The 19,616-nt window shown below is 56.8% G+C and overlaps 3 protein-coding genes across 22 annotated transcripts; all 3 read right to left on the bottom strand.

Annotated features, from left to right (window-relative positions):
- Nucleotides 1-2,120: 2,120 nt before the first annotated feature.
- Nucleotides 2,121-5,024, bottom strand: TUSC2 (tumor suppressor 2, mitochondrial calcium regulator). Its single transcript, XM_081525407.1, has 3 exons — nucleotides 4,729-5,024; nucleotides 3,510-3,630; nucleotides 2,121-3,339 (listed from the first exon to the last, which is right to left on the bottom strand). The coding sequence occupies exons 1-3, from the start codon at nucleotides 4,872-4,874 to the stop codon at nucleotides 3,274-3,276; spliced, it is 333 nt and encodes a 110-aa protein (XP_081381533.1). The 5' UTR covers nucleotides 4,875-5,024; the 3' UTR covers nucleotides 2,121-3,273.
- An 834-nt stretch (nucleotides 5,025-5,858) lies between these two features.
- Nucleotides 5,859-14,868, bottom strand: RASSF1 (Ras association domain family member 1). 7 transcript variants are annotated; one of them, XM_081525402.1, is made up of 7 exons: nucleotides 14,457-14,868; nucleotides 12,442-12,548; nucleotides 11,707-11,992; nucleotides 8,227-8,331; nucleotides 7,731-8,028; nucleotides 7,492-7,607; nucleotides 5,859-6,819 (listed from the first exon to the last, which is right to left on the bottom strand). In XM_081525402.1, the coding sequence occupies exons 2-7, from the start codon at nucleotides 12,444-12,446 to the stop codon at nucleotides 6,673-6,675; spliced, it is 957 nt and encodes a 318-aa protein (XP_081381528.1). In that variant the 5' UTR covers nucleotides 12,447-12,548; nucleotides 14,457-14,868; the 3' UTR covers nucleotides 5,859-6,672. The 7 variants fall into 7 exon arrangements, with proteins under 7 accessions (XP_081381528.1, XP_081381522.1, XP_081381523.1 ...); XM_081525396.1 differs by lacking the exon at nucleotides 11,707-11,992 and having other exon boundaries at nucleotides 12,442-12,560; XM_081525397.1 differs by lacking the exon at nucleotides 11,707-11,992.
- Nucleotides 14,869-15,023: 155 nt separating this feature from the next.
- Nucleotides 15,024-19,204, bottom strand: ZMYND10 (zinc finger MYND-type containing 10). 14 transcript variants are annotated; one of them, XR_014064124.1, is made up of 12 exons: nucleotides 19,009-19,204; nucleotides 18,661-18,769; nucleotides 17,614-17,730; nucleotides 17,434-17,487; nucleotides 17,179-17,313; nucleotides 17,001-17,089; nucleotides 16,810-16,910; nucleotides 16,327-16,499; nucleotides 15,945-16,070; nucleotides 15,738-15,859; nucleotides 15,492-15,630; nucleotides 15,024-15,404 (listed from the first exon to the last, which is right to left on the bottom strand). XR_014064124.1 is itself a non-coding variant. In XM_081525358.1 (12 exons), exons 1-12 carry the CDS (start codon nucleotides 19,098-19,100, stop codon nucleotides 15,329-15,331), a joined length of 1,353 nt encoding a protein of 450 aa, XP_081381484.1. In that variant the 5' UTR covers nucleotides 19,101-19,204; the 3' UTR covers nucleotides 15,024-15,328. The 14 variants fall into 14 exon arrangements, 12 of the variants coding, with proteins under 12 accessions (XP_081381484.1, XP_081381485.1, XP_081381482.1 ...); XM_081525358.1 differs by having other exon boundaries at nucleotides 15,492-15,650; XM_081525359.1 differs by having other exon boundaries at nucleotides 15,492-15,617.
- Between the last annotated feature and the right edge of the window lie 412 nt (nucleotides 19,205-19,616).

The raw sequence follows: 19,616 nt of genomic DNA, 5'->3' as shown, positions 1-19,616 counted from the left end.
AAACCCCATCCCTCCCACCGGCTCCCGCCTCCCACCCCAGCCCTTTATCCGCACTTCCTGCTGCCCCTCAGAGGAAAGGGCCAGGAACAGGCGCGGGGGAAGGGACCGCCTTGACCCTGTTTCCCTCCGGTCTGTCCTGCTGGCTGGTTGCCTGCCCCGCTCCTCCCCTGAGTAGGCCCTGGGCCAGCAAACTGCACCAGGTGACAGGAAGGTTGGGGGACCCGGCCAAGGTGCCAGCCTCCCCCACGCTGACAGCTTCCCAAACTTGCCCCCGGGGCTGAGGCCCATCCTCAAATCCAGCAGCTTATGAGTGGAGGGGCCCTGGTGGTGGTGCTTTGGGAAGTCAGACTACTTGGGGGAAGTCTGGCAGATGGTTCCCTAAAGCAGGTGGTGAAGAGAACCAGCCCTGGGGTGGGGGGTGTTGGGGGAACTTACAGGAGCTGAGTCATTTTTTTTCCACTGAGAGCGGAAGCATCTCATGTGTGACAGTGGACAAAGTGTGACAGAGTGGACAAAGTGTGACAGAGTGTTGATGTGGGTGATAGGGGGGGAGGGACAGGGCCTGGGAGTCTTCTGTACGGTGCTCTCCTGTCAGAGGACATTACTGGGTGGTTCTCATGAAGATGCTGCCGAGTACAGAAACGGGTGAGGGGAAGGGGTGTATTTCTGTGGGAAGGTGTCCATAATGTGGCTGGCTCCAGGGAGGGCTGCAGCAGGGTTCCAGCAGACTCCTCCAGAGGTGCAGACAACTCTGCACACCCTCAAATCACCCTGGGCCTACTCCCCCTGGACCTACCATCCCACCCCTTTGATGCCTAGGGCCTCTCCCCTAATAGAAGGCTGTGTAAGCCTGGTGGAGTGGGGGATGTGAGCACATATCCTACAGTCTAGCCCTGATGACCAAGGAGTCCAGGACATGGCATGGGAGGATGATGTCCCTGGACCACCATGCTGGCTCCCTAAGGGACACAGGCCTTGGAAGCTCCAAGGGCGGGGGCTCCTGAGGAAACAAAGGCCAGACCATACTGTTCCAGGGCAGGGACATTTCCTCAGGCAACCATCAGGAAGGAAGTGCACACAGCCCAGTGAGAGGGAGTGGGGAAGCACAGCCATGACCTCCATTGTTTCCCGCCTCAGAGTCAGCTAGGGCAGGCCCAGCACAGGGAGTTCCCCACAATGGGACAGTGATGACGGGATGCCACCCGGCACAGCAGAACCCTGGCCCTGGGGCAGTCAGTAGGAGGGGCAATGAAGGGTGATAGGGCCTTATGCCTGGCATCTTACTGCACAAATGGGAAGATACCCAAAGACAAACTTCAAGTGGAGGCTGCAGAGGGTGATCCTCCTCCAGACTTGACCAGTGTAAACCTTCAAAAGACAGGTAGGTCAACTTCCCAGACCCAGCAGCCTGTGTCCCTGAACTCTCTCCTCTCTTACAGGGAGTTGAGCTGATGGCCAAAGGCTAGGCCTAGCAGAGAACTGGCCTCACAGCCCGACCTGAGAAGTGTAGGCCAAATGTTCACAGGGGCAGGCGGCAAGTGAGAAGGCAAGGGCAGAAGGGATGAGAGGAAGTACTGGGTAACTTGAGTTTTATCTGCTGGAACAGAAGCCCCAAGTCTACACTCCTGGTAGTGCCCACCAGGAAAGGCAAGTGGATTTGGGCTGCAGAGTTCTGCAGGAGGTCAAGGGCAGTGGCACCCACCTGGCTGCTGTCCACCTAAGGCTGGGCCTAGAAGGTCTATGGGGCTCAGGCTCTGACCTCATGTGGGGTCAGCTGCCACAGCTGGGGACAGAACAACTGTTCCAGACCTATCTGAGGTCACACTGTCATCTCAGGTCAGGCAGGTGGGGCCAATCCCTACAGAAGTATCCCAGGGCCTTCCAATTCCAGGTCTCCACTTATGCGAGTGGCTCGCCATCCTGAGCCAGCCTGCAGTGAGATCTGTGTGAATACACTGCCATCTGCTGGTTGTAGCTGGGATGGCCGCAGGCTGGGCTCAGGCTCCCTCTGGACCTTGCCAGACATCTGGGACCAGAGTTCTGGTCCCAGGTCTACCTACTATGCCCATGTGGTGGTCCAGACACCAGGTGTCACAGCCTCAGAGGATGTCAGTCTTGTATGCAGGGTCTACAAATAATTTTATTGAACAAATAACACAACAGCCTTCCTAGATTTAGGACTACCCTCCCCAAGCCATTTCTCACACGCTTACAGCACAGAATTTGCACAGTAAGGAATTAAAAAAAAAAATCATTTCTATGTAGAAATCAGACTCTGCCCCAAAAACATCATGGACTAGACTATTTACAAGCTTTCACATTTTAAGTATTCCTATTATGGTTGTTCTCTCCTTTCTGCCCCTATCCAGGGGCTCCAGTACTCTTCTTTTGACTGATCCTGAAGGGAGGGGTATACTGTAGGGAAAGGGGTGGTGGGCTCCTCAGAGCTACTGGCAACAGCCCTAGGGTGCTGTGCCTTACCACAGGGTGGTGGATGTGTAAGGGCAAGGGGGATTAGATACGGTAGGTGGGATGGGGCACAGGCATCCAGAGCCGTTCCTGATCCCCATCCTACGCCCTCTCAACTTGGGGTTGCGGCGAACAACTAGTTGCAATGGGGAGGGATCAGGCCAGCCCTGGGTAGAGGGAGAAACCTCCCACACCAGTCCCTACTCCTATTAACAGCCAGAAAATTGTCCATCCATCTGGGGCTGGGAACAAATGGGCAGGTAGGCAGGAAAAATCAGGCTTGTTCTGCCCCCAGCCTCTGTCCAACACAGGAGGAATCGAGGTAGCAAACGGCTGAAATGCTCCAATGAGAGGGTAAAGGAAGTGAGGGAAAGGAAGTTCCCACTTTTGTAGAGCTCCCATTGCCCTGGGACTGGAAAAAGGCAGACCTTGCTTGTAAAGTGCTGTAGCCTCTAGCAGGGCTGGGCCCTAGGCAAGCTTGGAAGAATGCAGGCCAGGCAAGGGCACAGGAACCAGGCATTTCTGACCAGCATGTGCCCTGCCATGCTCCTTGTAGGGATTGCTGGGAAAGTGGACTGGTAACTCCGTCATCAGCCCTCACCAGCTTCCAGCCACCTCTGGTCCACATACAATCCAACACCCAACCAGCACTGTAGAACTGCCCTGCTCACAGCTGAAGGGTCCAGGCCAGTGGAGTTTATTCACGGTTGTGGCCCCAGCCTAGGTTCCTCAATGGAAGCCACACCTTGAGCCTGGGGGTGTCTTGCTGGGGCAGGGGGTGTTTATGCCTGCCACCCCCCAGGCTCACACCTCATAGAGGATCACAGGGAAATCCACGTGGATGCGGGGGGGATCCAGCTTCACGGTGCCCTGCCATGGAAACAGAGGCTAGTGAGGGCCAGCTCAGGGCTCCTACTCCAGGAAGCCCTCCTGTTCCTCCCAGCTCCTCCCCCAAGAGCCCCCACCATGACAGCAGACCCCATCTGGGTCTACCTCCACACATTCAACACAGGCTCTGTGACCACTGCCCAGCCCCTCACCTGAGGAATCAGGTTCTTATGCACCCGCCTCAGCTTGGCCCGCTTCTGCCCATTCTTGGTGACGATTGTCTCTTCATAGAATTCGTGAGCCAGATCCCCATCCTCGTCATAGAACATAGACCTGTGCAAAGGGAGAGGGGAACAGACTGGGCTGGAGCCCCACGCTAGTCATGGCAAATGCCATAGACCACAGGGAAGTATGCCCTCCCCCAAGTGGGGAAGAACAACCTTGGTGGGAGAAAGGGGGGTTAATATGCCTGGAGAATCCCTTGCTTAGGATCTGAGGTCCACTAGGAAGGGGGGAGTGGGATGGTGGCCAGTGCTACTCTGTCAGACCCTAAGAAGAGAGGCCATGCCAAAACATCACTGGTTTGTTCAGCGAGAGTAGCCATTCCATCAGGCCCTTGCCTTCACCCAGGACTTCTAGAGTGAGAAGGATGGTGGCCTGGTCTCACTCCAGAAGACACTACTGGCCCAAGGCCAAAGCCTGAGATAGCAGATGCCTGAGCTAGGAGGGAGCCTGAAGGAAAAAAGGCTTCATCCTCCCCAGTCCAGGTGGCTGATGCAACCAAACTGCCATTGTTGGGGTCCCCCTAGATTCTACATACAAATTCCAGCAACACCTGAGCGGCAGTTCCCAGGGCCCATCAGATCCAGGCTGATCTAGTGCTCCTATCTGGGCCCCTTGGGGGAGGGGAGAGGTCAGTGCCCCCAGATCTGGGAAAACATACCCGGGGTGAGGGTATTTTTCCCCAGGTCCCAGCCTCAACGCTAAGGCCCAATCCTACTCTCCCAGCCACTACCCGAGAGGTCCAACCCTACCACTGTGGGGAAAGGGAACAGACAAAACAGAGGGTCATTCTCTTCCAGGGAGAACTGGGGGTAAGGGAGAATAGGAGCGTTCAGCTAGCAGGCTGGGATGGAAGGGATGAATGGAAGAGGTTCTGGCGTCTCAGAGAGACCCTATTTTAGCTTTATCGTAAGGAGGACCTGCCCAGGGACAAGCCTCAGGCCCACTCTTCTCCTAGGGAGACCTTCAGAGCAGCCAGGCCACCAGGAACCGCCTGCTCGACTCTCCCCACCCCTTGTTCCTATGGGGACCTGAAATATGGGAGTCGTCCTGACTCGGGTGTAGGGGGTACAGCGGCGGAAGCGCCCCATGTCGCGAGACGCCCAGCCGCCCGTCTGTCCTCCCGGGGGCGGAACCCCGCGCCCTTACCCGCGGCGCGTGAATACGAAGGGGGGCACGACTCGGCCTCGCGGTCGCACCAAAGCTTGCTCAGCGACCGCCGCCTCTGGGCCGCCGCCCCCCGCCGCCGAGGTGAAGGGCCACAGGCCCCGAGCTTTGGAACCGCTGGTGCCCATGTCAGGGCCGCCGACGCATGGCGGGCCCCGCGATAACTTCGCTCTTACAAGGCCGTCGGCACCACCATGCCCTGCCTGGGCCTTGGCTCGCAGATGCCGCCGCCGCCGCCGCCGCCGCTGCCGCCGCCTTCCGCAGGCTCCGCTGTCTCCACGGAAACCTCACTTCCGCTTCCGAATGCGCCGCATGCTGCCCCTCTGATTGGCTGCTTCTCTCGTCGGTCCGAGGGGCGGGACCAACAGCCGCCCTCAGATGTTAGGTACCCCAGCGTGCACCTCAAGACGTCAGCTCCCAGCAGGCCACGCTCTCTCCAGCTCAGGCAGCTCCTACCAGGGAAAGTGGTGGCTGTATCCTCCGCCTGGTTTCTTTAGCTTATATGGCGGCTATGATGTTCCCGACCCCTAGAGGTCAGGCTCAGCGGACCTGCCCAACCACCGGGTACCTCCCCCAAACCAGCAGGGCCTGACTCCAGGCCAAGACTGGTCAGTGCCCATCTAGCTTCTATCCCCATACCTTTTTTGCCATCCCCAATTGTGGCATGTGGAGGAGAAACTGAACCTAAATAAAGGAATTGGCCAATGGTTGAATATCTACATTCAGGGCCAAAGAACTTCAAATTCAGTGTTCTTTCCAAACCCACCAGAAGCCTTGCTTTATGAAGTTTTGTGTACATTAACATCTGTACCTTTGGTACCATGACCAGTGTCTGGTCCACAATAGTATCTCAATATTTGGTGAAGCGCCTTCCACAGCATGGAGTGTGTGGTTTCTCTAAGCTCTGACAGCTGATGTTCTTACTCCCACTACAACTTTAGCCACGGGGTTTGAGTGATGACTTAGTACATATCCATACACCACATCCTCCACAGATTTGTCCCATGGTACCACTCAAAAAGTTACTGTGAGCCTGTCCATCAACCTTGGCAGCCACTGGCATGTGGGGCAGTTGCAGATGAGGGCCCATAATAAAGAATCCAAAAGCAGGAAAATTCTTAAATCTTTATTTAGCCAATTCTCTCAGACCCCAGGCCCTGATGACTATTACCCCCACCCCTTTCCCCACAGGAGGCATTCAGCTGAGGCCACAAAATAGTACATACATTCGCACACATCATCAAAAATACCCAAGGGAAAGACCCTGGCTTTGACTGGCAAACAAGGCACAGACACCTGGGCCAGTGCCCACATTCACAGAGAGCCTGGCCCAGGGACATCCTCCTTGGAGGAGGCAGAGGCACTATTGCTGCACCCTTAGCCAGCACTCCGTGACCTGAAGGTGTGTGAGGAGTCAGAGGGTACTGGAGAGGGAACCCTAGACTCTTCCTTGATGTCTGTCTTATCTTGAACACCCACCCTTGGTTCTGATAGGGCTATCCTGAGACACCCCCCTCCCCCATCCAAGACTCAAATCACACAACCATTCTGCATAGACAAGGGCCCTCATCCCTGCAAACGACATTATTCTGTTTGTAGGGTCTCCAAGATTCTTATGTCTGAGACACAAATTTAAAGAGACTTCTGTCTCCTCTACCCCTGCTGCAAGCCTGAAGCAGCTTCCCAGGGCAACCCTGGCCCACAATGACCCAGTACTCGACAGGCAGAAGGGTGAAGAGCCATGCTCTGCTCCACCCACTGGTGGACACAGGGGGCCAGCTCCTTCGCTGTTCTCTGGGCTCGTTCCCCCAGCAAGAGAGGGCCTCCATGCACACTCATTCCTCAGGCCACAGGGGCCTTTGCACACTCACACGGCACGCCCTTGGCGCTGCCTACTCTCCTCCTTCCACCCCAGGGTACAAGAGGTCACCCCAGGGGACAGGCGTGCAGGGCTTCCTGGATCTTCTGGCGACAATAGGAGTACTTCTGCAGGATCTGGCGGAGGTGTTCCTCTTCCTCCCGCTGCAGGATGCGCAGAAAGTTGTGCAGCTCAGGCATGCTGAAAGCGTCCCACTGGAGGGGGAGAAGAGAGACACAAGCTACAGCAGGCACTACCAAGCTGGCAGGCTCTCCCCAAAGAAGATGAGGGCATCACAATCACGCAGCTAGGATGGGGCTTTCCAGTGTCAGGTTCTTGCCTGAATGGTCTGTGTTAAGATTCCCAACACCAATACATAGAGAAGATGGGTCCCACAAAGTAGGGCAGTGATCTCGCGCACAGGCAATCAAACCAATGTTCTTTAGCTACCTGTGGACAGGTCATGCCTGCTTTCTCTGAGTTTAATCTCACGCTGCAGAGGCACTACCTTGGAGCCGGAGAGCTTCCTGGTAAGAAGTTCTAATGCCTAATGAGGGGTGCCTCCATGTTGTCCTGTGCCTATCTGTGTGGCCCTGACCTGGCCTGAGATCACTATGCCATCAGATGGACTCCTGCATCTCCTGAGGACTTCCCACCACAGGAAAGAACAGTGCATCAAGATAGTTCTTCCTGGTTTCCTGAGACAAGCCCTAGACCTTGGCATGAATTTCCTGGAAACCTCCACTTTAGCTGTAAGGCTCACACACTTCTGCAGAGGCTTTGCAGGGTTTATCCTCAGCTCTGTTGCTCCTTCAAGTCTTATGGTAGCTGCAACTCTCCAGTCCTGCCCAGTCACACCTAAGAAACTAAGGATAGCTGTTACTCACGTTCACCTCCCCAGAGTCATTCTCCTTTAGCACAAAGCTTAGGGCCTTCTCACTGGGCCCTGCAAGGAGCCGGAGGCGTAGGGGCTGCTCATCATCTGACAGCTTCCGGAGGTACACTGTGGGCCAGGCAGAGGGAAGGGAGGGTTTAATTAGAGCCAGGCACAGCTCCCTCAGCTCCTGCATGCACAGGCGCATGTATATATACCCTCACACATGGTGGGATGGGGTAGAAAGCCCACCTTGGCCATGGCGCTCAGCCCGCTCAAAGAGTGCAAACTTGCGAGGGTCATCCACCACAAGGAACTTGCGCAACAGGGCCTCGATGACCTCACGTGCCCGCGTGCGTGACAACACATGCAAGTGCTTGACAGCATCCTTGGGCAGGTAGAAGGAGGTGCGGCGTTTCACAGCTGTGCCCCGCCCTGGGCCTCGCCGGGCATCCTGCAGGGAGGGTGGCTTCTTGCTGGAGGGAACTGAGACAGGGCGCACCAGCTTCAGTTGAACCTTGATGAAGCCTGTGTAGGAGCCATCCTTGTTCTAAAGAGGAAAAACCAAACTGTGACTAGGTGCCAGGTGAGATGGAACAAGATTGGGCACTACCAGTCCACTTGGGGCTAGGGTGGGTGTGAATAAATCACTGCTCAGGCCTTCCCAAGAATACCTCAGCTGTGACCTTCTGGGCATCAGGCACATGGCTGGGTTCCTGTCTCTCCCCCGAACAGGCTGTCAACTCACCAGGCTCATGAACAAGTTGCTGTTGATCTGGCCATTGTACTCCTTGATCTTCTGCTCGATCTCAGCTTGAGAAAGGTCAGGTGTCTCCCACTCCACGGGCTCGTCCTGAAAGAAGGGCAGGCATGGAGAGAGGGCCCTCACAGAACCCATTCCTCTGCATGCATGTCACAGGCAAGAAGATAAACTCTAGGTGGACTACTTTGTAAAATGGCCTGTGGGCAGCCTTTGGAAACTGACAACACAGTTCATAGCCTGGTGAGAGGAAACCATTACAGCTCCTGGTTCTGCATTCTATGGAGACAGCCAAGGCAGAATCATTTGGCTTCTCTGGTGCTGGCCTGGAGCCTCCTCAACCCTGGGTAAGGTTCTAACGACACCTTGAAATCAAGGCCAGGATAAGATCAGGGACTCTGAGAAGGAACAGCTTGATCTCACCACCCTAGTTGGGTGGGGTCAAGGTGTATCCTGGAGAAGGCAGTTCACTTTGCCTCTCTGCCTTGGCCATGACTCACTGCAGGGTGAGAGGTACAGGGATTGGTGCACACCAGGAGACCAGCCACCAAGGGGCAGGAGAGGGGCAACTGCTACAACCTTAACACTTCTTGGTGGGAGACTTGGGCCAGGCCTACATGTCTCGGACATAGTGAGAAAACCACTATGACATGCCATTTGATCTTGACCCAAGTTGCACAAAAGGCAGCTTCAGGACAGGCTCCAATCTCCCAGAGGTGGACATGGGCAGCCTTCTAGTAGAGCCTGTCCCACAAGTGCCAAACAGGGAGGCTTATGCACCTCCTCCCTGCTGTCTAGAGGGTTTAGCCCAAAGATTTTAGCTCCACCACTCAGCCCTTCCCCTTGTTCCTCCAGGGACTGGATTCTTGTCAGAAGGGTGGCGTATGGGCCAGGGCTTCAGCCAAACTCCCTTGTCTCATTGCATCAGCCTTACTTCCTGTTGACGTCAGACAGGCCCTAGTAGGAATGGGAGTGTCACAGGCTCAGCTGAGATCATCACTGACCAATGCGCTGTCCCAGAGAAGTTCCCATCAGAAGGTCTTCTGCAGAATAACCTTAACCTTGTGCTCAGCTTTGAGCCCAGGACAGCCAGACTTCTTCCTGACTACTACTGTGCAGCCCCCTAAGCTTAAACCATCTGATGGCTCAGATGGTAAAGAATCTGCCTGCAATGCAGGAGACCTGGGTTCGATCCCTGGGTGGGGAAGATCCCCTGGAGAAGGAAATGGCTACCCACTCCAGCATTCTTGCCTTGGAAATCCCATGGACAGAGGAGACTGGCAGGCTACAGCCCAAGGGGTTGCAGAGACTTGGACATGACTGAGTGACTAACGCTTTCACTTTCAAGCTTACACCATCTTATGGAAACAATAGGAAGGACAGATGAGGGGGTAGGATAGAGTTCACAGCCTTTTAGCAATATGCTCTTCACCTAGTACCTGCAGCTGTTCAGCTGTCAGCAAGTTGTTGACACTGAGGACTGAGGCTTTGGAGGAGGGGTGGGAACCAAAGCCTACTTGCTTCCCCAAGCTTCCAAAAGTCTCGTAGATGGAAAAGAGCATTGAGAAGCGAAAAACTCTAGCAGAAACCTTGTTGGAGACAGTTGGAAACTTCATAGGACTGGTAAGAACAAATGGTCTGGATCCTGGAAAATGAGGGATGTGGGGGGGGTATAAAATGATGGCTAGAGGGGCTGGGAATAAAGGATGGATGTGTTTGTTCCATCCAAGAAGAGGGTTTTGGACAAGGTGTGCCCCAGGGGAAAGGAGTGTCAGGATGGAAGGGGTGCTAGGGGCAGGAGAAGAGCTGAGCAGAATCTAGTGCCAGGGCAAGAAGGAAGAGAATTCTATTTACAGAACAGGGTGATCAAAGGGATGCTACTCACTTATTCCCCTTCCTTATGATGGCTCTGAGCTCTAGCCTGGGTCCTCCCTCTTCCCTTCCTGGGTTGTCCAAGAGCCCATAACTGGAATGCAGTGACCTCAGTTCCAGCCCCTTCCCTTCTCCAGGTAAACCTCCCTCAAGGACTTGGGACTGGAGGTACTGCACTGTCCTGCCAGGATTCTAGAGGAGAAAGAGTTTCATTTTCCATTTTCTAAAGCTGACTGCTGGAGGAGAATTCCACAAGTTGTCCCGCAGGGACATACAACAGGACCTTGGAATTTCCCTTCTACTGCACTCTAGCCACTCACCCTCTACTCTGCCACTGTCCAGAGTGACTGATGTTTTTTAATTTATTTTTAACTGAAGGATAATTGCTTTATAATATCATGGTGGTTTCTGCCATACATCAATATGAATCAGCCATAGGTATACATAGCTTATATACAGCTTGGGACTCCACAGCCTGCTTTTCAATTGGTTAGTGTCTTGTGGTTTTTCTCACCTTTCCACGATGGAAAATGGCTCAGGCCTGAGTGACACAGGGACAGTCCCAGGGATCCACACTCAAACCTTGCACCCAAACTCTGGACTGAGCTTTCAAGGGATAGAATTTTCATCTAAATAATCACCCGTAACTCCTTTCTCTTGGCTCATGTAAGGAATTCTGCCCCATTGCTGCCAGGTATATTGAACTTCACTTCATTGTCCCCATCTCTCTTTCCTGCTCTTCTGAGCTGTACCAGCTCTGAGCCTGGTGGTCACACTCATGGTAAACAGCACAGAGGTCTCTGATAATGGGGACATCTGGGAGGCTCTGAGAGGCACAGCTGCTCCAGTACCACACCTTATAGTCCTAGATTAGTAACCCCTATGTCTTGATCCCTCTCAGGGCATTTTACAATCTAGCCTTTCCCACCTTCCGTGGGTAAAGTGCTCCTGAATGCTGACAGTCCAAAACAAGGCTTCCTTCCTGGCCATTCCAAGATCCCCTGGTCTGCTCTGATTTTTTTATATATGCTGCCCAAGCGAGTACTCCTGGTGCACTGAAGAGGAGGGGAGACTCAGAATCGTCCACATTCCAGCAGCTGGTGACAGGCCGGGACCGGCAAGAGGTGGGGACCAAGCCAGCTCCATCCAGGAGTGGAAATGGAGGGGCCTGGACCTTCCTTTGCTTCTCTCCTAAACACACTTCTCAATTCCCGGTGAGGACTCCTCCCCCTCCACTTCCTCCAGGTCCCCCAGAGAAGGGGTGGGAGCGCCCACACGCGGAAATCGAGGTGCTAGTCTAGACTGCACAGTCAGCCTTAGTAAGGGGTGGATAATGCCTGTCCCTGGGCTACCCCAAGCCACTCAGCTGCTTCCCCTGGTTCAACCGGTCTGTGACAGAAACAGCAAGGGCTCGGCACCCAGTACCGATGTGCTGAAAGCCCGACACACGGTCCGAGGGCGGGCCCCGGTCCGGTTCGAGATCCACGCTGACAGGAGGGCGGAGCGGCCCACAAACTCTCGAAACTGCAACGTACCGGGGAGGGGCGGGATCCCAGCGATCGCCCCCGCCCGGCTCCCTCAACCCCCTGTCCCCACCTGGTCCCGACGCGGCCTGCGCGCCAGCGAGGTACGCGCAGTGAAGTACTGCTCGAGCTCTGAGTCCGAGTCCTCCTGGCTGCAGTAGCCACTGCTTGTCGTGCTGTTCCAGGTCATCTCGAAGGAAGGCGTTCCCGCGTCCGCCTCACCCATCGCCGCGCCCGCCAGCCCGCCAGCTCCTGTGCACCGGTAGACTGCCACCACCGCCCCAAGCGCGTGTGCGCGTGCGCGCCCGTATGTGAGTGTGCGTGCGCCGGAACCAGTGTCCGCGCCGCAGCCGTTAACACTGAAACGTAGACAGCCAGGATCTAGCTGTCGTCTCATTGGAGGAGGATTGTCAAGGGGCGGGGTCACACACGCCTCGCCTCCAAGAATGATCTCAGCCCTGGGGCAGCTCAGTTCAGCGCCGCTTCGCAGGCCTCGCCTCCCAAGGGACACTACGGGGCTTGTGCGCGTGTGCACCAGCGTGGCCTCGAGGCCGGATGCAGCTGCGGGAAGGTGCGGAAGTTGGGCTTGCGCGTAGTCTGGGCGGCTCCGGGCGATTAGGGCCGAGTCAGCACCCCCCGGGACCCCTTGGAGCCCGCGCGCAGAATTAGCCACTCTCTGCCGCCGGGAAGTCGGCTATCAAAACGTTTATTGCGCGTAGCGCCGGGCGGCCCTAGGGAACGCCTGCAATGTGGCCCGCTCGTCCACGCATCCCTGCCTTGCCCGTAAGCTCCCCGGTCCCGCGCTCACCACATTCGTGTCCCGCTCCAGCGCCGGTTCCCAGCCCAGGTCCCGGGGCCCGCAGCAGTCTAGGGAGACGAGCGCGCGGCAGCGGTAGTGGCAGGTGAACTTGCAATCTGCAGAGAGGCCTGGCCGTGAGGTGGAGGAACCCCAGCACCAGCTCAGAGGAGCGTCCCGGGGACAGAAGCGAAGCCCCGGGATGAAGGCCGTTGCTCATTGTGTTCTGCATGACCGGCCTTATCTCAGTCCCCGTTAACACCCGTTGCCACTCAGATTTTAAAGTTGGTCCCACCTCCCCTCCCCCCGCCCCGTCCCCGGCGTCTGGAAACTGGCAGGAAGGCTTCATGCTGTTAGGGATCCAGGCCTGCTCAACAGTTGAATTTCTAGCGCCCAGGGCAGAACTTCCCTTCCTCAAGATCAGCGTCCCTCCCTCCTCCCATTTACTGGAGGGGGGAACAAAAGAACTTTTAACTCAGTGCCCCCTCGTGTCATTTTTCTCTTTTCCCTTTACACGCAAAACTTAGCAACACTGGTCTCTTAATTCCTCGCCTTCACCCTCTACCCATTCCAGTCAGTCTTTCTCCCCTCCTCCAGGAAACTCAGAGACCACAGGGCGGAATGCTGTGGTCCCTTCTTCACTTCTTCAGCATCGTTTGATGCTTGTTCTCCGGATTCCCCGCGGGCCCTCACTACCGCGGTTTTCCTCCCACCTCACTGTAGCCCCTGCTCAGGGGGCTTCAGTTCTGTTTCAGCTTTCAGCTCTAATGGTGGAGTGTCCGAGGCCCTGTCCTGATCGCTTTCCTTCTCTGTGTACAGACCTACCTTAGATCCAAGGCTTCCATCTGACCTCCTCCTTGAGATCAAATTCTGTGTGTCAGTATCTTCATTTGGATGTCCAATAAACATTTCAGCCAGACACGGCCAACATTTAACTCACTTTCCTACTCCATTTAATTCTTCATTTCTCCTCACCCCTGCCCTTGCCAGAGTTCAACTCAGCAAAAAACAAAAACCAAACCAAACCACCCCAACTCATCCTTGATTCCTCTCTTGTTTCTGTCTCTGACACACACCCAAATTGTCCTGTTTTTCATTCCCATGGCCACTTTATTTCTCCTTGGGAACACTGCTATCTCCCAGCCCTTGTTCATGCTTTGTATGCTGCCACAAGTCCCATACTCGTCCTAGCTGAATAAAGACAAACTCCTGTACTAGATGAGAGGGTCTCCATCACACACAGGCTTGGGACATCTTCCCTAAGTTCCGAAATGGGCCAGAGCAGAGATTCTCAACCCAGGCTACACATTAGAACGACCTGTTTTAAAAAACTGCTGGTACACTCTCAATGACCTGACTGATTCAACAGGTCTGCAGTAAGATCCAAGGGTAGAGGTTTGGAGGGCTGTAAAAGCATCCCAAATGATTCTAAATGGTGTATGGCCAGTGAGACAGCAACCTCAGCTTGCCGGTGATTTCTGGGAGGGCAGAAGCACCAACTGGTGTGTGGTTGTGTTTCATGTTTTAGCAGCTGGTTGACTGAACCTGCAATAGGTATTTGCTAAGACTCAAACTCCGACTCAAACCTCCTGCTTGCAGCCCTGTGCCCAAGTTTCTGACTATTTCCAGGCCTTCTCCCATAGGTGGGTAAGTTCCCTTCACCACAGAGATTCTCCTGGGGGACTTGGCAAGTGAATCTTTCCAAAGGGGCAAGTGTAAGAATGTGAGCCCAGAGACTGCCAGGCACAAGCCTTTCTCAAGAAGGGCCAAGGCACTGGTTAAACTTGAAAGTAGCGCCTTGTTATTTACAGACAAGCGCCTCTGCCTAACTGTCTCAGAGGCAGGTGGAGCTTGGCAAGGTTATAAACCATCAGCCCGCACTCTCTTATGCTGTGGGGCAAAGGTAACGGACCTGGTCCGTGGGGACCGTCCCCCCTGACCCCCTCCATTGCAACTTGGCCCTCAGGGACGGGGCTGTCCCTTGGCTGCCCGTTTCGCTCCCACCAGCTCTTGGGTCCGCTACTCACGCGCGCACTGCAGACCCTTGCGCACGACGCCCCAGATGAAGTCGCCACACAGGTCACACCACGTGTGCGTAGCGGGCCCCGCGGGCTGGAAGCGGTGGCCCCGGCCCGAGACCTGCTGCCTTGCGGCGTTACGCGCTGTGCCCGGCGCGATGCGCAGTGCATTGGCACGCTCGAGCCGGGTGCGGCCCGGGGCGGCGCACCGTTCGGGTGCCAGTTCCCGCAGCTCAATGAGCTCAGGCTCAGCAGACATGGCCCGGTCGGGCCGGGTCTCCGGCCGGTTCTGGGCGCTAGCGAGCGCGGGGCGGGCGGGGCCGCGGGGCGGGCCCCGATTCGGCGCCGCCTCCAGGATTCAGGCAGAGCGGCGGGAGAGCAGAGGAGAGCGGCGCAATGGAAACCTGGGCGCCCGCGCTGTGTCGGCCCACAGGCGGAGTGGGACGGCGGGTGCGGCTGGGGGCTGCTCTCTCAGAGTCCCCGCCCTCCATTTCCTATCCTCCCTTCATCCAGCGAGCCACTCCCCTCCTCTTAACAACCACGACGACCTCAAGGGGCCACGCGGAAACAGGCGCGTTTGTGGAAGCTAGCTTTACTTTACAGTACTAGAGGAAGAGGGTCCCCACATCCGGCCCTTGTCCCCCCGCCCAGGCCTCCTGCCCCAGCTTGGGGAGGCTGCACCCTAACCCTACCCGCCTGATGGGGCAGGAAGTGGGGTGTGCTTTGCTGGGGGAGATGGGTCAACAGCTCTTCCCGCCTGTTATCTTCACCACCCAGGAGGCTGGGGCACTTGCAGAGGCCAGATTGATATCCAGAGGTTTGGGGGGGACACTCGAGTGGGTTGTATGGCATGGGTGGTTGGCCCTCAGCAGCTGCAGCCTTCACTTGACTCTGTCCCCCTGGGCTGCCAGGACACAAGCCTTTCCATGCTTCTCCCAGTGCTTGACTTGGCACTCCCTGCAGGCAAACGGGCCGGTGAAGATGCAGTGCTCTGAGGGGTATGGAAGTGGGACTTAGGGGTCCAAGATCCTAGGATGCCCTCACCTGCAGCAATACCACTCATTCTGGCACCGGGAGCAACGCTTGGAGGCCTCTCCACTGCAGTAGGCACAGCGGGGCCGCTCTGGAGCTACTGCCTCAAGCACATCCAGCCTGTAGGTCTCAGCCCACCTGGGAGAAGGGTCTGGAAGGACTTGGCTGGACCTGTGGGTGGGGGGACAGGAGCAGCCCCGCCCACACCCATGCCTTCTGCCTCCCTTCTCCCCCTTCTGCTGGCTCAGCAGGCCTCACCTCCGCGCCTGCAGCCTCAGGTCCTGCTCGGAGGGGCTGAATATATGCCGCAGCTGATGCTTGGCAATAGCCTGCCACTTGCCTTTGTTCTCTCGCTCTAGCCGCTCCCAGATTTCTGGGATCTGGGGAAGAGAAGCAGAGAGTGGCAGGGAGGAGGAGCTGGTCAAGTGAGCGGTGGTCCTGACCAACTAACTTGCAAGAGCCTACCTGTTCCAACACCAGGTCCTTCTTAGGGGGCTGGGCTTCAGTCAGGGCCAGGTGAGCCAGGAAATCTTGCAGGTTTGCCAGGTTGGGCAGCTGGTCGAGCAGTGTGTCTGTGAGGAAGGCCCGAAGCTGCAAGGGTGTCCAGGGGAGGCCAGTGTGAGGCGGTGCTGACCAGAGGGTTGAGGAACAGAGAGGGCCTGGGCTGGGCTGGGCTGGGCGGGGCTGAGGGTGCCAGTGGGACCCAGGTCCCACTAGCTGCTGTATCACCTGAGGCCCAAGGTGTGGAGAGACGCGTGTGGCTGAGGTGGGTGGGCAAAAATAAACATCAAGGGTGACCTAGGGCAGGGCAGGGGCTGTGGACACTCACGTGGGAGGAGTTCCCTACCTTGAGTAGCTGTCCTTTGGCAAAGCTTGTGAGGCAGTAGCGGGCCCGGGCCTCAGGACTTAACAGCAGGTTGTATAGAGCGATCCACACCTGCCCATCTAACTTGCTCAGCTTTTGCTGCTCCGAGGGGGTCACTGTCTGCCAACGGTTGCTCTCAAATTGCTGCAGCTTGCCTGGGAAGAGGAACCAACATACGGGGTGCAGGCATTGCATGCTCTTTGAATGACCCAGCTGTATGGACCACAAGACATGCCCACACTGGGGTGGGGCTCAGTTCAGAGCAGCGTGACTCCTCAGTAGTGGACACACAGGCCTTGCCTGCGACGGGGTCCAGGTCTAGGCCCACTGTGGGTGAAACATCCTGGTATTCTCTTTGGGCAAGGGAGCAAAGTTTATCTGACTGCAAGTTGCCCACCTCATCAATCCTGGAAGATGTCCTGGAAGCAGTAAATGGGGGCTTAGACAGGTGGAGGAGGACCTTACCTCCTTCCCGCCGGCTCCAGGGACTGTGCTCCAGTAGTTCCACCAGGAGACAAGGCAGGTTGTGGGTGCTGAGCATGCGGCTCAAGGTGCTCAGGGAAAGGCTAGGAGCGGGGATGGGGAGATGAGCGGAGGTGACAGGCCCAGGCTCCCAGCCCTCCACTGCAGGCCCCATGCCTGACTGGGCTGCCCACCTGTCCACACAGTCTGTGATGTAGCGCAGCACTGAGAGGGCCTTCAGTGCGATCTCAAATTCCATCACCTCTGCCTGCTTCTGCAGCTCCTGGGGTGGGAGTAGGGTGGGGCACATGGTGTTCAAGCTAAGGGGGACCGGGGTCTAGCCCTTGCCAACCCCAGGGAACCTCAGCCCACCTGCATGGGGGTGCTGTACTGGGACTCCTCCTCAGGGGGGGCACCACGGCCACTCTGGGCCACCAGGAGAGTCAGTTTGCGGTGGCAATAGTCCACCAGGTCCAAGACGGTGTCCTCTGCTGACTCGCACACCTCCTGAAGAGCAGGAGGAGGGGAAACGTCCTGGCTCTGATGCTCTGGCCACACAGACACAATCCCCTTCGCCACCAGACTCTTGCCGAGAGCAGTAGCCAGTGGGCAGGGCTGCTGCCTCACCTTGTGGAAGAACACTGTCTCCAGGAGGTTGATGATGGAGGCCTCGTGGTGTAACTGTCACATAAAGAGGAGGATGGGGCCCGGAGCTGCTGAGAGTGGGATATGGGCTACCAGCCACCCTCTCTAGTCCAGGGCCCTCTGAAGGGGCGAGCGGGGGTATGCACCGATGGCCCAGCTCACCACCATGTAGATGGGAAACGTGGTCTGGGGCTTGAAGTCCTCCAGCTTGCACAGCACAGGGAACACCTTCTGCTTCCACATCTCTACTGCAATCAGCTCTTCCACCAGCGTTGGGATCTTTGAGGGGGAGGGCAGAGGACAAGGGGTGAGATGGGCCTGTCTTGGCCTGCCAACAGCTCAGCCCAGTTCGGCCCTCCTCAAACTCCCCTGGACCCCTAGGCTCTCCTATGCCCCATGAATTCCTTCCCAAACCTCTCTCCTGCACCTTGAATCTTCATTTCCAGCTGCTTCCAACACCTCTTGGGGGTCTCCATGCCCAGGCTTCATATGGATTGGTCCTTGCCTTGTCCCCAGGCTGCCATGCTCCCTCTGCACTTGAGCCCTTGCCCCCCCCCCATCCAAGTGCACCCTCAGGCCAGCCCTCCTGCTCATGCCTCCTGCTCATGCCCTCTCTTGTCCTTGTTCTCTGATCTTCGGAGGATTTTGTGTGCCTTGGCCTCACTCTTTACTCAGGTCCCTTCACAGTGCCCTATTCCTACCCCACCCCACCAGTAGGGGGCTCCACTTTTTCCTTGCAGAGGAACCCTTTTGTCAGCGATGATTCAGGTCATCTACTTGTGCCACCTCCTGGCTCACACTCCCGTCGAGCCAACTCCTGGTTTCTAAATCCCTGTCTCTCTCATGTTGGGGAGGTTGCCCCCTTTCTATGCCAAAGTTCCGCCCCACTTCCCTGGGGGCCCCCCTCTAGCCTGACAGTCTAGTCAGGAATGCCTTTGGAACTTGGGCCCTCCCCCTACAGCCTAGGCTGTTCTAGGATCCAAGACTATCTCCCTAGTCAACTTGCACCCTGCTCCCCACCAGGCATGCCAGGGTCCTGTCCCATAGGAGTGCTAAATCAAAAGTGTAACACACTCTTCACTCTCCTTTGGGGAGGACTGAGGTGCCAGTCAGAGGGAAGTGTAGGCCCCCAGTTCCCGAAGAAGGCAGAGTGGTGGTGGGGTGTGTGGTGGTGAGAAGGCAGGAATCCTGCCTATGCCTCCAGCGTACCTTCCCATGGGTGACCAGAAGCTCCTGGATGGGCTCGCCCTGGCTGGCTGTGGCATCGAGGATGGCCTGCATGTTCAGTTTCTCCAGGTTCTCATGCTGCTGGTTCCACCTGCCCCGGGGTGTGTGCACATGTGGGTGCAAATGTGTGCAGTAGGAGTGGGGGTTGGGGCTGGGTGCTATTGAAGCCTAACCCGATTTATAACCCTATCTCGGAGAGCTTTACCTCCCCACCTTAAGGGCCCCTCCACGCTGGGCAAAACTTCCCCCCACAGGACTCTGGCCCACACTCCCCCAGCTCAAAGACTCTGACCCCCTGAGGCCACCTGACCCTGTATCCAGCGGCCTCACCCTCTGGAGCCCATATCGCGCAGCTTAAAGCTGCGCAGTCCCCGCACTAGCACGTCAGCCTCGCCCGGCAGCAGCAGCTCCAGGTCGCCCATGTCTCCGCAACGGACCGAGAGCGTGAAGGTGGGGTCTGGCTCTCCACCGGCAGCAGCCTGCTCTGGGGTGGCGATGCTGACACCCTCGGGGACCACGGTCTCCCGCGGGGCCGAGGTCTGGGACCCTACAGTTGCAGAGCGGTTGCTGCGCGTGAGTCCTCGCCGCCATGGAAACGATAAGCTCGGCGCCTGCGCAGTGCGACCTGGACTCCGCCCCTGCTGGGTCCTCACCCGCCAGCGTCTTGCCTGCCAGCCAGACTGCGGGCAGCAACTCTTTTTGGACTCCTGGAGCTTTCTCCCTCACAAACGGCTGTAGCTCGAGGGTTCCAGACTCCTGCGCCCTATGCTCCCTCCTCAGATAGATGTCAAGTCGGCCCGCCCCCCACCAGCTCTCCCTGTAGCTGCTCCCTCTCCGCCCACGTTTGATGCTCCTCTCCGCGGCCTACTCGCTCCAGCATTTCTGGCGTCCAGCTCCACCTCGTTGGCTCTACCCCCAAAATACTGCGCAGGGCTCAC

Source organism: Giraffa tippelskirchi, chromosome 9 (genome assembly GCF_054371585.1).
Source record: "Giraffa tippelskirchi isolate mGirTip1 chromosome 9, T2T-mGirTip1v1.2.pri, whole genome shotgun sequence".
NCBI lineage: Eukaryota > Metazoa > Chordata > Mammalia > Artiodactyla > Giraffidae > Giraffa > Giraffa tippelskirchi.
This window is presented reverse-complemented; position numbering and strand designations above follow the sequence as displayed.

Excerpts from the sequence above, each read along its gene's own strand:
- TUSC2 (XM_081525407.1), bottom strand. The coding sequence starts at position 4,874 with ATGGGCACCAGCGGTTCCAAAGCTCGGGGCCTGTGGCCCTTCACCTCG. Across the intron at positions 3,631-4,728 it reads TTCGTATTCACGCGCCGCGG|GTCTATGTTCTATGACGAGG; the intron begins GTAAGGGCGCGG and ends CCCTTTGCACAG. Across the intron at positions 3,340-3,509 it reads ATAAGAACCTGATTCCTCAG|GGCACCGTGAAGCTGGATCC; the intron begins GTGAGGGGCTGG and ends TTTCCATGGCAG.
- RASSF1 (XM_081525396.1), bottom strand. The coding sequence starts at position 14,706 with ATGTCTGCTGAGCCTGAGCTCATTGAGCTGCGGGAACTGGCACCCGAA. Across the intron at positions 8,029-8,226 it reads GCAACTTGTTCATGAGCCTG|AACAAGGATGGCTCCTACAC; the intron begins GTGAGTTGACAG and ends TTTCCTCTTTAG. Across the intron at positions 6,820-7,491 it reads ATGACTCTGGGGAGGTGAAC|TGGGACGCTTTCAGCATGCC; the intron begins GTGAGTAACAGC and ends CTCCCCCTCCAG.
- ZMYND10 (XM_081525354.1), bottom strand. The coding sequence starts at position 19,100 with ATGGGCGACCTGGAGCTGCTGCTGCCGGGCGAGGCTGACGTGCTAGTG. Across the intron at positions 17,090-17,178 it reads AGTACAGCACCCCCATGCAG|GAGCTGCAGAAGCAGGCAGA; the intron begins GTGGGCTGAGGT and ends CTCCCACCCCAG. Across the intron at positions 15,439-15,737 it reads CTGAGGCTGCAGGCGCGGAG|AGCACTGCATCTTCACCGGC; the intron begins GTGAGGCCTGCT and ends CATACCCCTCAG.